The sequence below is a fragment of the Ornithorhynchus anatinus genome, chromosome 2 (genome assembly GCF_004115215.2).
Source record: "Ornithorhynchus anatinus isolate Pmale09 chromosome 2, mOrnAna1.pri.v4, whole genome shotgun sequence".
NCBI classification, from domain to species: domain Eukaryota; kingdom Metazoa; phylum Chordata; class Mammalia; order Monotremata; family Ornithorhynchidae; genus Ornithorhynchus; species Ornithorhynchus anatinus.
The window spans coordinates 29,181,353-29,197,514 of NC_041729.1; the positions used below are offsets into that span (position 1 = coordinate 29,181,353).

Sequence of the window (16,162 nt, forward strand, 5' to 3'; positions counted from 1 at the left end):
TCTTTCAGAAGCTTTTAATGATCTCAGCAGGTGAAAGTGGCACATCATTAAAGGTAGTTTGTTTGATTGTCTAAAAATACAGTGCCTGTTCCCAGGTCATCAAAAACAGCATGGATTTCTCCTTGGCTCTAGTCTCGAGAGTCAGAAGATCAAACCTAGAAACTCATCCCAGAACTTAATGCATTAGGGTGAAACCTTTCCCGAACAAACATTCATTCCAGCCAGCTGGGGTTCTCCTGTCCAATTACATTTCAAATGGGAGAAATCTGAGTTAATTTATGAGGTCTAATTGAGCTTTTGATAGCTTATTAAATGATCGTGGGGGATGGGAAGAAGGAAGTCCTGGGACAGGGCTGAAACATTAGAAATCACACCCAAACGACTGGATGGGAATCATAAGTATTCTGTCCTTGTTTGGTAAATATACCCCGTGTTTAATGGTGGTTAATGGTGCCTGTAATTGATGTCTAAAGTTATTTAAAAGTAAATTTACTAGAAAATAATTAGCAATTTTATAGCTCACTACTTTCTAATTTTGTGGAATAAAATTTTTCTAAGGTTTTATCAGATGCCACAATACAGCCATGGGGTGAAATAGCTTTTTCCCCAAATGGAGGGGAGACTGGATCCTGATAAATAAATATAGAAGGGCCTTTTCTGTTATTACGATTTCTTTCTTTGGAATCCATCCTTCTCATTTTATTATGCAGTAAATTAGCCTTAATCAGCATCGAGTGAAAGTTGCAGAAGCGCTGCTCGGGGATGTGTTTGCTCTGACCTTGGGGGTTCTTAACCTTAGCTGTGGGAGTAGAGAAGAAAATTGTTTCCTCATTAGGTCTGATGCATCTTCCCTTAATGAGCTTGTAGAAATATTCATTACAACACATTAGCCCACCTCTCCCTCTTGAAAGCACAGTGGAGTGAGAGCTTGAGGACGGAATAGAAAGATTGAAATGGATTTATAGGAGCTGGTTTATGCAGAAACCTCAGTCTGAAATTGTTTATTAATGTCTGATATGGGATAGAATTATTAATAGTCTTATTCCAGCTGGGGGCCCTGGGGGTACAATCTCCTCTTTCTCCTTCTTCTCGAATAATCAGAGTATCCATGGGCTGGGAGTGACCTTCAGAAGTCATAGAGTCCAACCCCCTGCCTTCAGAAAAGACTTTCCCTAAACTGTTTCGGTCAGGCAAGACTCTTTTTAAACTTATTTCAAAACAGTTCTCAGCAAAGGACGTTCCAGAGATTTCCTCGGGGGCTCACTCCAGTAACACAATGGTCTTCTGGGAATTTTGCTATCACACTTAAATCCTTCCTTCTCCGTTGAACTCCACATTCTATTATTCTCTGTGCAGAGATGGAACAGCTGGTCACTATCCTTTTTTATTTTTCCTTATGCCATTTGTTAAGCATGTACTATGTGCCAGGCACTGAACTAAGAGCTGGGGTAGATACAAGAAAATCACACTGGGCACAATCCGTGTCCTGCATGGGGCTCACAGTCTTAATCCTCATTTTACAGCTGAGGTAACTGAGGCAGAGAGAAGTGAAGTGACTTGTCCAAGGTCCTTGCTATCATATCTACTGATGCTCTGCACTCGGCAGACAGTCAGTAAATACTATTGATAAATAGGTTTTTTTTACCTAGAAAGCCTTCCCTGATGACCTCTCGTCTCACCTCTCCCCCGCTACCAGACCCCCTCCTGTCTCTGTCATCTATGAACTTGCCTCCGAATATCTGCCCCCCACAGCACTTATGTATTCATTCTTATATACTGTTGTTTTCCCTACCCCTAAATTGTTTAAATGTGTATCTCCTACACTAGATTGTAATACCTTGTGGGGATGGGTCATGCATTAATTTATTCAATAGTATTTATTGAGTGCTTATTGTGTGCAAAGCACTTGAGAGAGTACAATATAACAATGAACACATTCCCTGCCCTCAGCGAGCTTACAGTCTAGAGCCGAGCTTCCAGTCTGCCTGCCAACTATACTGTATTCTCCCGAACGCTCTGAGCATAGTAAGCACTCAAAAAAAAGCTATGGAGTGATTGATTATGGGCAGGGAACATGTCTACTGACTGTTATATTGTATTCTCCCAAGGGCTTAATACAGTACTCTGCACAGAGCAAACCCTCAATACATACGATTGATTGATTGATTGTCTTTTCACTCATCTCTTTACCCGGAATAATAGCAGCTGGTGCTTATCACCTTTCAGTCAGTTGATCAACTATTTATTGAGAATTTTCTGCGTGCAGAGCACTGTACTCAACACTTAAGAATGTACAACAGAGTTGAAAGATGTGATCTCTGCTCACAAGGAGTTTACAGTCTTCTGGGGGAGACAGACATTAAAGTAGATTAGGGATAAGGGAAATGGTAAAGTGTAAGTGTATTTCCCTAAGTATTGTGGGGCTGGGGTGAATAACTAAGTGCTTAAAGGATATACAGCCAAATACAAAGCTGATGTACATGGGAGGGTGGTTGGGGGAAGTAAAGATCTTAGTCTGGGAAGGCCCCATGGAGGAGATGTGATTTTAGGAGGGTTTTGAAGGTTAGGAGACTGATGGACTGCCAAATGTGGAGAGGGAGGGAATTCTAGTCTAGTGGGAGAATGTTGGCAAGGGACCTGTGGCGCTCTGTTTATTGTCGTATGTTTTAATGAGATGTTCATCCCCTCGATTCTATTTATCGCTATTGTTCTTGTCTGCCCGTCTCCCCCGATTAGACCGTAAGCCCGTCAAAGGGCAGGGACTGTCTCTATCTGTTACCGATCTGTACATTCCAAGCCCTTAGTACAGTGCTCTGCACTTAGTAAGCGCTCAATAAATACTATTGAATGAATGAACAATAATAATAATAATGTTGGTATTGTTAAGCGCTTACTATGTGCCAAGCACTGTTCTAAGCGCCGGGGTAGATACAGGGTAATCGGGTTGTCCCATGTAGGGCTCACAGTCTTCTTGTACTCTCCCAAGCACTTGGTACGTAGCTCTGCACACGGTAAGCACTCGATAGATATGAGTGATTGAACGAAGGAATGAATGAGATGGACAAAATTGGGTTATAGGTAGTAGGTTGGTGTAGGTGGAACGAAGTGTGCAGATCGGGTTGTAGTTGGCAGTCCGCAAGGTTGAATAGGAACGGGAGAGCCGATTGAATGTCTTAAAGCTGATGGTAGGGAATTTCAGTCTGAGGCAGAGGTGGATAGGCAACCACTGGAGGTTTCTGTTCAGAGGGGTGATATGGATTGAATTGTTTTTCAGAAAAATGATCCTGGCAACAAAGTGAAATATTGATGGTAGAGAGGAGAGACAGGGTGCAGGGAGGTCAGTGAGAAGGTTGATGCAGTAGTCAGGGCAGAGAATGATGAGTGCTTGCATCAGCATGGTAGCAGTTTGGATGAAGAGAAAAAGGGACGATTCTAGAGATGTAGCGAAGGGAGTACCAACAGTGACAGATTGAATTGATGGACTGAATGATAGAAAAGAGTCGAGGATAATGTCAAGGCTATGGACGTCGGCGGCAGGGAGGATGGTGGTCTGTCTTCACTGATAGGAAAATCAGGGGTAGGACAGGGTTGGGGGGGGAGGATGAGGAGTTCTGTTTTGGACATGTTACGTTTGAAGCGTTAGTGAGACTTCTAAGTGGAGATGTCCTGAAGCGAGGAGGAAACGTGAGACTGCAGAGAAGGAGAGCGGTAAGTCAAATTTCAATGCATTTCATCCATTCGTGCTGCTCCTGGCGTGTTGGTAGCTGCTCTGATTTCAAGCATCATGCATGAAGTGAAGTCCCACCATCCGGGATGTGCTAAGTTCTACCAGAAGGAACCACCCAAAAGCGAGTCGCTAGAAATTGTAATGTGTGAAAAAACACCTCGAGGAAGAGGCTGCATTCAGCTGACAAGGAACAAAAAACGTAGGGGTAATGGAATAAGGGGAAATATAAGTGGATGGTTAGTTGTCAGGCTAGTGTCCACGTGGCTGAAATGATTCCCTGTTTACAATAGGGGTGGGGATTCTGGCTGGGCTCACGGACAGCACAAACACCTCTGCTCACACCGAAGCAGCCAGCGTACCGAAGTAGCCGGCGTACATTGTGTTATAAACGTTACATAGATTACACAAAATAATGTAATGACTTCATACGTAGCCTTTTACAGGCATGGGTAGAACAGCTAGAGTGTGTCCCCGGAAGGAGACCGCTGCCCAGCTTTTTGCTCCAGAGCCATAGCATTGCAGCACTCGGGAAACTCGGGCAAATATCCTGAGCTATTGGACTCAGCTGTCAGAGACAAGGAGGAGCATTTAAAAGTACCCAACATTTAGACGGCCGGTACCGCTTCAGAACCCGATAGGGGCCAGAGCTACCGGTAAATGAACCGTCCGATATTAAAGGTGGACAACTGGTCCCGTAGTTTACAAGAGGACTGGGGCTGGAAAGAATTGAGTCTGGCTAATTTCCCTCCTGGATATGTGCAGCTTTATAACTTCAAGATATGATCCTGTCCCCCAGTGCCTGTGGCATAAACAAGACGCATTTTATTTATTTATTTCTCCACAAAGTGATCCCCCACCAACATGAGGATCGCAAATGCCAATGTTAATGAAAACCTCCACTTCCAAACCCCTTTCCCAGGTGTTCCCAGAGAGCTGGGTTTCTCCATCAGCACTTCTCACGGGCCTCTTCACGGGTAGCAGAAGGAGGCAATTTTTGACTTAGGTGACAGAAGAATGAATTTTATTCTAACTGAACCTTAGCAAGGGTTGGGAGTGTCCCCAAGGGAAAGTTGGGATTTGCAAGTCACCCGAAACCTAAAATATTCTGCTCCTACTACATTGGGGCTGGAAAATCCCTATTTATTTACTAATTAGAATTTTTCATGAATAATCAAATACAGCAATGTTCATGTTTGACCATTAATTGTGGACTTTTAATAGACCCCAAGCTTTCCCAAAGGTCTCATAGAAACAAGCTGGTGACAAAAGCATGGCTGCAGAAGACATTGTACAGTTGAAAAAAAAAATCCTCTTTATTACAAATTCATGAATATAACTGAATCGCAACAGAGAAGGTAGAAAAGGCTGTTACTCGATGGGCTTGGTGCTCCTAGGGGAACAGTTGCTTTAGGAGTAGAGGGTTTTTAGTTGCATTCAACGACAAGTTACTCATCTGATTCCAGTGTCCCACTTTGTAATTAGTCCACTCCCGTTGTGTCTGCTGTGTTCCCTAGCTCCCTGTGGACTCATTCCCAGCTAGAGGTGCAGCTTAGTGAGGGACTAGGGAGAGAAGGAATACCAGGAGGTCACGAGCAGAGCAGGTCCAGGGGAAATGGACTGGAGATTGGTGTTTTACCACCTCTCTTGCCAAAGAGAAACCCCAGCCCCTCAGTTCCCTTATCATCACTGCTTCTGGGCCTCATTTTTAAAAAGCACTTGTCTTTGACAATATCACCAACAAAGGCACCTCTGTCTCATTAAATTGCAGTGCCTCTCTGTCAGCTTTAAATCATTTTCTTAACAAAAGAATGATAGAGCAGAAATGACTGATGTGGGCTCAAATAGTACAATTCATTACTTCACTTTCAATTTGGGGGTGGAAAGTGGGGGAAGGTAGAGATTTTGACAACTTCCTCTGAAATGTCAGGATTCACAGCCTCTCCAAATCTTAAAATTGTCATGTTGGAAGGGGCCACAGGGGTTATCTCTGCTAGCTCCCTTGCCTGCATCCAGTGCTACTTCCTCACGGCTGACCGCCGACTCTCTCAGTTCCATTTAAGTCTAACTTCTCTACTTCTTTTCTCTATGGATTCCCCAGGACCCTGTTGGCAGATTGCTTTAACCGTGTCTCCAGATAACCTTTTGCTCATCCCGTGACCAGATCTGGCCCAAGTGATGGGAATGGCCAGCCAAAACTGAGTCAAACAGGCCCCATGCTTCTCTGCAGTGTCGACTACTTGGATTTTGTAGTTAAAGTGGTCACGAGTGCTGTCCTTAGCAGGCATGTTGGATACATTCCCTTTTCCTCTGGACATTTTTAATGCCAAGTCATCAAGTGTCTGTTCAGTGGGGATTTTGGGTTCTGGCAGCCCTTCTGGAAAGGCCAGACTATGCCAAAATCAAAGCAGCTCTAATCTTTAGCACATGAATCAATGATAAACACTTCCTTTCAGTAGAAATTGTGGTTATCTTGGTTATTAACACTCTCGAGCCAGCCCAAATGATGAGCCCTACTAGTTAGGACTCCGGCCTGATTAAAACCCGCCACAATCTATTTTTTTTTTTTTTCAAATGAGACTCTCCTTGTGAGTCACCTATCTTGGGATTTTGAAATTTTCTCCCACTGTTCTCCCCTAAGAAGATTGATGATTCTCACTTCTGCCTCTCTCCTCTCCATCAGCTCTCCCTGTTCAGCCAGCCCACTGGTTTGGAGAGTTTGCCTCTCAACATTAACCTTTTTTACTGCCCACGATCCCGAGAGACTTAAGTTCAAATTCCAGCAGGGAGACCAGCTGGTCTACTGTTTCTTGTTAAGCAACCAAAGGGGAGGTCACTTTCCAACTCAGCCCTTTAAAACGAATAATTAGGGTGAAGTGTCTCACTGTTTAGATGATTAAAGCCCAAAGCAGATAACTGAGGAGAGTTAAAGAGACTACGATCCCAAGAAAGCTTTAAAAAATAAGGAGCTAATCCATTTTTTATGATGTTTGTTAAGCGCTTGCTGTCACACAGTTTTCCAAGTATTGGAGTAGGTACAAGTTAATCAGGTTGGACACCTATCCATTTGTTTGCTGTGTGCTGTGTGACCCTAGGGCAAATCACTTAACTTCTCTGTGCTTCAGTTATCTCATCTGTAAACTGGGGATTAAGACTGTTAGTCCCATGTGGAGCAGGGACTCTGTTCAACCTAATTTGCTTGCAGTACCTGGCACACAGTAAGCACCTAACAATACCCCCATTAAGGGGGGAATCTTACATTATTTACTTAGATCATCGCACCGAAGTTTTTCTCCTGACCTTCTAAATTTAGATGTAGTGCAGTAGTAGCAGTATTTATTATGTGTTTACTGTGTGCAGATCACTGTACTAAGCATCGGGAAAGCGAGCTTGTGGGAATTAGACAGGATCCTGCCCCTTGAGGTGCTCACAATTAATGACGAGGATCCTTGTTGCTTTTGATTTTCTGAACTCTGAATTTTCTGAATTTCTGAATTTTCTGAATTTGCATCTTGAGAAAAGGGGGCAAAGTGAGGCAATTATACATGTAGATTTGGCAGTGTGGTTCTTAAGCAGATTGAGTCTCATCAGGGCAAGCAGGAGAGCCAAGGTCCATCTGGGGGTTACAGTCTGGCTATATGAAAATAATGCATCAGGGCTTTTGGCTTAGATTTTGCCCAGTGCAGGGGCAATTCTCTGAGTGCAGATCAGCCCACCATTGGCTTTCAAGAATGGGCCCCTCCTCTTTTTTGATTTAATAGTTTGATGTAAGGATCCTGACTCCTGGTTTGTTTTTAGTCGAAGTACGTTCTCCCCGCCTAGACTGTAAGCTCTTTGTAGGTGGGGAATACGTGTTTATTGTTGCATTGCACTCTACCAAGCGCTTAGTACAGTCCTCTACATACAGGAAGCACTCACTAAATAGGATTGAATGAATAAATGATTAAATCTACCCACTCTGTTGTATTATAATCTCCCAAGTGCTTAGTACAGTGGTCTGCATACAGTGAGCACTTGGCAAATACGATTGATTGATTAATTGATTCTTCTTTTCCTAGATTCCACGCTCTCTTCTTCTTCTATGCTCCTTAAACCTGCTTCTCTTGTCCTCTGCTAGCTCTCTCATGACCTCACTCTTCATAGGTCTTTCCAGAGTCATGTGGACCAATACACATACTTGTCTCCATCAAACCACTCCCCAAAAGTCACCACCACCTAGGAGATGCTTCCTTAGACTGTGAGTTTCCCAGAGAGGAAGCTCGTTTTGAATTCTCATCCTGGAAGGAACGCTGATCAGCTATTCTAGTTGTCTCCACTCCAGACTCTTCCTTATGACCCCAGGGATATAAGGAGCCATCATTTTATTGCTAAGGGCTCAGGCATGTTTCCCCACTTGGGAGGCCACCTGCACAAGTTCTGCGAAATCAAAGGAGGTGGAGTAACTAAACAAGAACTTCACCACACAAGGAAAGTAGTTTAATAGGAGGCTGCCCCTCTTTACCTTTTTCCCCTGGGCTTCCAGCTGGGAGGAAAAGGGGAGAGAAAAGGCTCAGGAGGGGCATCCAGGGAATGTTCCTCTTGTAGCATCAGACAATGAGAAGGTTGGGAAGCACTCAGGTTGTACATTCCAAGCCTCGGGGCAAAATTCCTGCCTTGTCTTATGCTGTCTAGTCGTCTCTGATCCATAGCAACGACACCATTAACACATCTCTCCCAGAACACCCCACTTGCACCCGAAATCATTCTGGTAGTGTATCCATAGAATTCTCTTGGTAAAACAATGGAAGTGGTTTGCCATTGCATCGTTACATGCAGTAAACTTGATTTTCTGCCCTCGACTCCCTCCCGTGCCCGTTGCTGCCCAGCACAGGTGAGTTTTAACTCGTAGCAGATTGCCTTCCACTCGCTAGCCACTGCCCAAGCTAGGAATGGAATGGTTATGCCTTTGCTTGACTTTCCGTCCCGTAGTCGAGACTGGTAGAGTACTGGAAACTCTCCAGGTGTGACCCTGAGAGGGGAAAACCCCTGTACCCGAAACCATTTCCATAGGGTAGGCACTTTTTTCACAGGAAAAAAAATCCATAATCACAGTTGGGGACCAGACAGTGTTTAACAACATTCATTGTTTTATTTGTATTTCAATTAATGCTAAATATGGTGAGTACCCACAGTGATGTTTAATGTATATAAATAAATAATGTGGATGGGAAAACTGGGTCATCTGTCTAATTCTTGGTGAATAGAGATTGGCCAGGACTTTCCTTTGGGAAGAAAAAATGAAGAGGGAGGAAGAGAAGGGGGGAGATAGAGCTAGCTATGTCTTCCCACAACCAGTTTTTCAGAGCCTTGTTGAGATTAACATCTGGATAAACTGACACAGTGAAATGGCACTTGACAAGCTTCAGTTAGAGTGCTGCTATTATGTGAAACACAGTTGTCTTCTTAGAACAATCCCCGCTCTTATTGCATGATCCTAACAAAGGCTTCCCCCCAGTAGGTGCTCGATAAAGTGCTGATGACTCGCTGGCTGAAAAGTGTTGTACCGACCATGGGATCAGAAGACTTTCCACGCGTCTTCTGGTTATTCGTATCAAGTTGGGCCAATACTTGTGGTGCAAACACCAAAGAAGAGCACCCACTGCCCAAAACCCAAGTGACTGACCAGCTCTGTCTGCATTGCTGTTGACGTGGGTCTAGTAGACCAGATCAAGGACCAGTTTACTGCAGAAAATCCTCCTATTTCCTGCCACTCATTTACCGCCTAGAAGCATGGCTTAGTGGAAAGAGCAGGGACTTGGGAGTCATAGGATGTGGGTTCTAATCCTGTCTCACTTGTCAGCTGTGTGACCTTGGGCAAGCCACTTAACTTCTCTGTGCCTCAGTTACCTCATCTATAAAGGGGGGACTAAGACCGCGAGACCCACAGGGGACAACCTCATTACCTTATATCCACACCAGTGTTTAGAATAGTGCTTAGCACACAGTAAATGCTTAACAAATATTATAATTATTATAATTACGAGAAAAAGTGTGGGATAGTGTACACCGCATGGGCCTGGGAGTCAGAAAGTCATACGTTCTAATCCCAGCTTGGCCACTTGTCTGCTGTGTGACCTTGGGCATGTCCCTTCACTTCTCTGGGATTGAAACTGTGAGCCCCATGTGGGACAGATACTGTATCCAACCTGATTAGCTTGCATCTAACCCAGCGCTTAGAGGAGTGCCTGATACATAGTAACTGCTTAACAACAAATACCATCATTATTATTAAAAGATCCGTTCATCTGCAACGATTAAAGATAAATGGAGCAGAAAGATGTGGCTGTTACATTGTTTTATTGTCTAGAGTGGTGTCAAACTTGAAGTTCAAGATTTTCATATCTTTCAGGTACAGCAGGATACAGACAGAAAGAGACATGTTTGGGAAATCTGACAGCAGAACTGTTTGGCTTACACCATCTCCACTTCTAGTCTCTGAACCACAAAGTACCAGCTTTTCCAGGACAATGAATCTTCACCTTGGAATTTAGAAAATTTGGTGTAATTTATGCTTTGCTAATTGAAATCAAATATAAAATCCAGTCCCCCGTGAGTCGAATGCAGACATTTAAATAGAAAATAAAAATGTCATTAACCCAAATCTCTTTCAAGTGGTTGCCTCTGCCAGTCTCTGTAGAAAATAATTCCTTTGTCAAGTTATCCCATTTAAAAAATGGAGATTGACTCAGCAGATCCCTTCCGGAGCCATTGAGGGAACAGCCAAAGTTTACATTTCAGAAAATAGAATTGAAAAAAAACGAAACGATTGAGTCTTTTTTCCTGAATCCGGAATCGGTGTCAGTCATCCATTCACAAGCGCAGATTCTTCACATCATTGCTCAAAGATCAAAATGGCTTCTGCCTCCCCAACGTTTATCCCACAGAGAATGAGAAACAAGGACAGGTGCAAAACACTCTCCTCAGGAAAGCTTAGACAGATACTGGATTGCTGCTCATGAATACTATCTAGATAATTGAGGCCTGCCTATGCTTGTGCCTGAATTGCCTGGATAGTTCAGTCCATAAAATCCTACCCACAGGAAATACCTGGATATTTCTCAGGCCTGAATTATCCAGATACTTTGCATCTACAAAGACTCAGGGTAGTGACTTCCAGGGCCCCGCTGGCACATTAAGCAAACACTGCTGGTGACTTCCTTTCTCCTAGATCCTGTGAGATGTTTGTTAGCAGTTGGCTAGAAGACAGATTTGTAAAGCAAAAACTCAAAAGTTCCCTCACTCCTGCTGACTCTCTTTGCACCGTATCCACTAGTCCTGGGGACTTTTCTCACCTCCTCAAAATCCTGCGATTTGTCTTTGTGAATCACTAAGCATTTTTTCATCCCTGCATGATGGGAATATCGCCCAAGTGAAAGGGAATAGTGACCCGGGTTACCTTCATGAATTACTGGGAATCATGTCGAATATGGCCACACCTCTCATCCAGGGTGACTAATGGATGTACTGTTTTTTCAAGAGAAAGAATTTTAAGCGAGAGCAACTGTATATGTACTGGTAATACTTTCATCAATACACAAGCCAAGCTCCCTCTTTTCTTGGCACTTAGCAGAGCATGTTTTCCTTCTCCAGCATTTACTCCTGTCATGTCAAAAAAAAAAAAGCACGCTTGCCTAAAATTGGGAAGAAAACAGGCATGGAAGAAATCCCGTGGGGTGTGTGTGTGTACGTGGGTGTGCACGTGTGTGTGTATCCATGCACATGTGCACGTTGCAGGATAAGGAAGGGGTGTGGGGTCGAGTCCTACAGTTAAAGTTAATATTCTGGAAACAGGGTAGCAAGATGGGGTTTCTGCATTTGCCTGGGATGAAGATTCAAAGGGAAGGGCACCGACAATAGTCTTGCTATTTGTTAAGCACTCGCAATGTGCCACGTACTATACGAAGCCCTGGGGCAGATGCAATACTGACAGATCAGACACAGAACCTGTCCCACTTGAGGGCAGGTTCTGTGCAAACCAGTAATTCCTCCTTAGCACCCTCCTTGATACGTCAGAGGAAGACTCTGAATTTTCAGAGGGCAATAAAAGCCAAGCCCTTCTAAGCGTGATGGAAATCAGGCTAGAGAGCTTTCTGGCTGAACAACTGTGCACAAGAAACATAAGCAAGCTCTCCCATAATCCTATTTTTCTGCTTATGAGCACTGTACCCCCCAGTGATAGAATAAGGGTGATAGAGTAGGGGTGGGGGGGTGGGGAGGGAAACAGTGCTAAGAAGGGAAAAGGCTGAAGAGAAACATGGCTCTCTTTCTTCATATCAGGCCAGATGCTCTGAAATAGTGCAAATGTCACGATCCCATTTCATTTCATTTTTTTAAAATAAACTCATAGAATATATATTTATATGTCTAGCTATCTATATCTTCTTTTTTTTTGGTAATAAAGGTGTCTTTGTCTCAATAGGGGCTTCTCTGAAAAAATAGATCTCACTTGTAAGGCTGTTTTTCAATTGGGAGTAATGCTACTATGAGGTTGAGCCAATACCCTCTGTTTCTGGTACAGGTATGGATCGATAAACCATGCAGCCTTTAGGTCCTGTACACGATTGAACATTTCTGGAACCTCCTTCCCTTCTGCTTCCCCCAGCTCCAAATTTACAAAACAGGTCAGGACCAGGGAGGAGCAGAGTGGCTTGGGGCCGTCCAGCTGGTCAGGTGATCACAGGCTCTCTGGAGGTTGGGGAGATTAATAAAAACGTATTCTGAATCCATTAATCATGTTGGATTAAGTTTTATAACAACACAGTTTTCACTTAGCAGGGAAAATGACATTTTAATAACACCTGAAAAAAATTAAACTCTCCCCTTCTCCATATTTTCAATTTCAGTAGAATAATTTCTGGGTTTTGTAGGTCTGTGAAAAAGTATTTCACGTCAGATGCTGTTTTTTTAATCCGGTGAGGCTAATGGGAACTGACATTTTATTTAGCGGCAACTAATGTGAAGATCCAGGATCTGGGCCCACACCACCTCAATTTGACAAATGAATTTAGCTTTTCTGTGACAATTCAGAGCAGAAGGTTATCTAACAAACCATGTGATTGTCCATCCAGGACATCCTAACCCTACACAGCATCTCACCTCCTCAAACTGAAGGAGTCGGATGTCTCTCAGTGAGTGGGGCTACAAAGATGACTTTATTTTCCTAACAAAAACCAACCAAGCTGGGGCCAGACTAAATGACATGACCACCACTGTTCCTCAGCTGTTTCCCCACAGTGACTAATACTTATTCCTCTGGAGCCATACCGGTTAGTCCACGGCCAACATCATAAAGACACACTCCCAGAGGGTAGGTGCCTACGTGAGCATCCCTGTCGTTTTCTTCTGGATAAAGAAAGGAAAGAGCTTTTGAAAGAAAATAAATACCAGGGTCCTAACATCGGGTAACACATGGGTTTCACACAAGAAAAGGGATTTGGTCTAAAAGAGAAACCTGCTTTCCAGTGGGTTCTTATCATGCTCAACCTCTACTGGTGGAAAATGGTAGAATAGTAAAGGGGACTGCAGCAGATAATCCTGTGTCTGCTGTGCTCACCCTAAATGCTCTTAAGAGGCAATTGTGAACCCTGAGCATTCTCCTTCCGATTTCCCCCATCTAAGCCCGAGCAACATTTAATCCTGTCTGTCAACAGTTGGGCTTTTGCGTGGAAAACCTCATTGCATTTAGAAACTTTCCCAATTCGGAGAGAAATCTTTCTCAGCATGTTCCAAAGCACTGAGCCAGCATTCCCCTGGTAGCTGAATGGCCACAGACTGATTCACCTTTTCCCTCTTGCTCCTACTGACCGTGAGAACCTCACTCTCCCACAAGAAGCTTTAGTAGCCGATATAGGCTTTCTTCCTTTAAAGTAGCGCGGTGGGGCAGGTTAGTTCAGTATCGGGTGGAGGCCTTCTCTACTTCTCCCCTCGAAGAAGCGAAGTGCACGAAGGGTCCGGGAGACGTTTCAATCAAAGACTTTGACCACCGACTGAGTGTTGAGCCCTCCTCCCCGCAGAGATTCCTGAGGCTACTTTGGTCTCCTACTTTACAGATCCCAGCATCTTATGCTAAAATGTAGAATGCGGCTACCGGTGGGAGCCTGGATGGACTCAAGGGGAGGTGATCTTTGCTAAACACATCTGTTCAAGCAGTACTCGGAGAGAGAGAAGCTCCCGTATAAAGGATTTTTCCCGAATTCACGGCTCAACACCCCTGGGCGATTGCAAACATAGGTTCCCACCCTCATCCGCCTCATCATTCCTCCCTAATTTACCATAAATGAAATTTTCTGGCTTCTGGCAACCGGGTTTAATCCATGCAACTCCTACTTTGCTGGCAGCTGATGTTTACCCCAAAGTCCAGTTGCGGTTACAGTTGAAATAATGACATCTGGGTGAAGACCTGGGCATCTATCCCCTTTCAATTTGGCACGACATCCATCCTCAGCTTGCTCCCTTTCCCTGAAGCAACTCGATTTTGCAGACTGAACCCATCAGGCTGAGAAACCTTGGGGAAAAGCCCCAAAGATAAGACCCCCTAAATGCTCTATCTGGTGGGATGGTTTCAACGTTTAATGGGGGTGGGTGTCACCTTGACAATTTAAGAGCCTCCCCGGTTTCCAGATTGAGACTGCAGCTCTGTAGGAGTTGAGTGGCTTTGACAATGATTCACCCCTAGAGAGATGATCGCTTTCCCCTGTATTTCTAGCCTCACTTATCATTTTCTTCCTGTTCCCACTGGAAATCTTGACCTGTCATTTGGTAAAACATGACATTGAAGGGTTTGTAAAATTTCCGCAGTCTGTGGATCACATCTGGGTCTATTTGGGGATGAGTCCGCCCCTTGCTTTTCCCTAAGCACCTAGGGGCGCTGCTGTCCTCTGGTTTCTTCAAACAAGGGAACCCCTTGGTTTTGTTGAAATAGAAATGTTTCTCCGTCACGACCCTTCTGAGGCCCAGAAAATCCTGGACTTTGGCCATTTCCCCAGCAGGGTCGATTATGAGTCTTTCACCACTGACAAAAAGGATCTGGGAAAGGGGGAAATACTGGAGCCAATTCTCCAGGTGGAGAGCGTAGATTCCGATGCGGATGGCACTCCAAGAGGCGTCAATCAGCCCCAGGGTCCGGTTCTTGAAGGCCAACACCTCAAAAGTGGGGATCTCAGGCTTCTTGGACAGCGTCTGCGTGTAGTCTGAGATGGCCCTGGTCACCGGGTTCCTCACCACCACGATCAGCTTGGTGTCCTTGGCCATGGAGTGGATACGTTTCGGGGCCTCATTCGTTACAAAGTAGCTCGGGGTTTTCTCCATGGTGATCTGGCCTTCCAGGGTCTTGGGCATTACATTTCTAGGAGGAAACGAGAGGAGGGAGAAATGTCATTTATTCGATCGAGGTATTCATTGAGCGCTTACTGTGTGTAGAGCACTGTGCTGAGCGCTGGGGAGAGGACACTCTAACGGAGACGGTAGACGCGGTCCCTGTTATCACAGTTCCAGGAGCTCCCTTCAGCCAGCCCAGCACTCCAGTGATTCCAAGCACGAGGAATAACCAGCTGCCCCAGGGCTTTCTGGGCCGAATCTAAGAGTGGCTTTTCCTGACCGGAGAAGCTTCCAGAAAGCAAAGCGGTGTTTTAGGGTTCGCCCCTCAGTCGAGGAAGGCTAAGACAGCACGCGGGAGAGCTGGGCTCGGAACATATTCTACAGTCAATTTGCCATAGGCACATGTAGACAAAAGTTAATTGACAATAAACGTGTACGATACCTGTCTGTATAACAGGCCATCTGCTACCATTTGCTCAATTAAGTCTATTCACTTCAGAGCCTTGTACCAAAGTGGTACATTTAGGATTACACAAGACCTTTTTGTTATGATGACATGCTTTTAAATGTCTCAGCTAATAAAACTTAATACAGAAGAAGATCCCTTAGCTTCTCGCACGATAATTAAATTTATTTACTATCTTGTGTGTGAGAAAGAATGACTTTTCTTTTATCTCTAATTCACATGCTCCGTCAATAATTAATTGCTGCTGGGTTTTGAGCTTCCTCAGCAAGCACTTTTATTAGCCAAAAAGAATTTGCCTACTGGATAAATTAAAGTGAAGCTGGAATTTTTTTAGGGAGCGCATAATTGCTCCGTAAAATGCAACTCTCTCATCGAAGTGGTAATAATAATAACAAGGATATTCAAACTTAAAATTTCTACCATGGCTTTTCTTAGAAGAGTCCTAAGTTCCCCACATCTTTCAACCATTTGTTTTTCCCAGTATTCCTCTTGCTCATGAGGGACAAGAACTACTTTCTCTAATTTACAGATTTATAGACTCGATAAGAGTCTTGCTCAATTTCATGCAGTTGTTCAGACGTGAAGCTAAGACTAGAACTTGGACTTCATGCAGTCAT

The 16,162-nt window shown here is 44.2% G+C and overlaps 1 protein-coding gene and 1 non-coding gene across 2 annotated transcripts in view; both read right to left on the reverse strand.

Annotated features, from left to right (window-relative positions):
* Positions 1–8,604: 8,604 nt before the first annotated feature.
* Positions 8,605–8,742, reverse strand: LOC114809826. The gene has a single exon (XR_003757601.1). It is a non-coding gene; the product is annotated as a small nucleolar RNA SNORA7 (small nucleolar RNA).
* A 1,299-nt stretch (positions 8,743–10,041) lies between these two features.
* HS3ST4 (heparan sulfate-glucosamine 3-sulfotransferase 4) overlaps positions 10,042–16,162 on the reverse strand; it is a 262,886-nt gene continuing 256,765 nt past the window's right edge. The window contains exon 4 of the mRNA XM_029058210.2: positions 10,042–15,107. Coding sequence (XP_028914043.1) covers positions 14,471–15,107 — 637 coding nt within the window. The 3' untranslated portion in view covers positions 10,042–14,470. The remainder of the gene's footprint in view (positions 15,108–16,162) is intronic.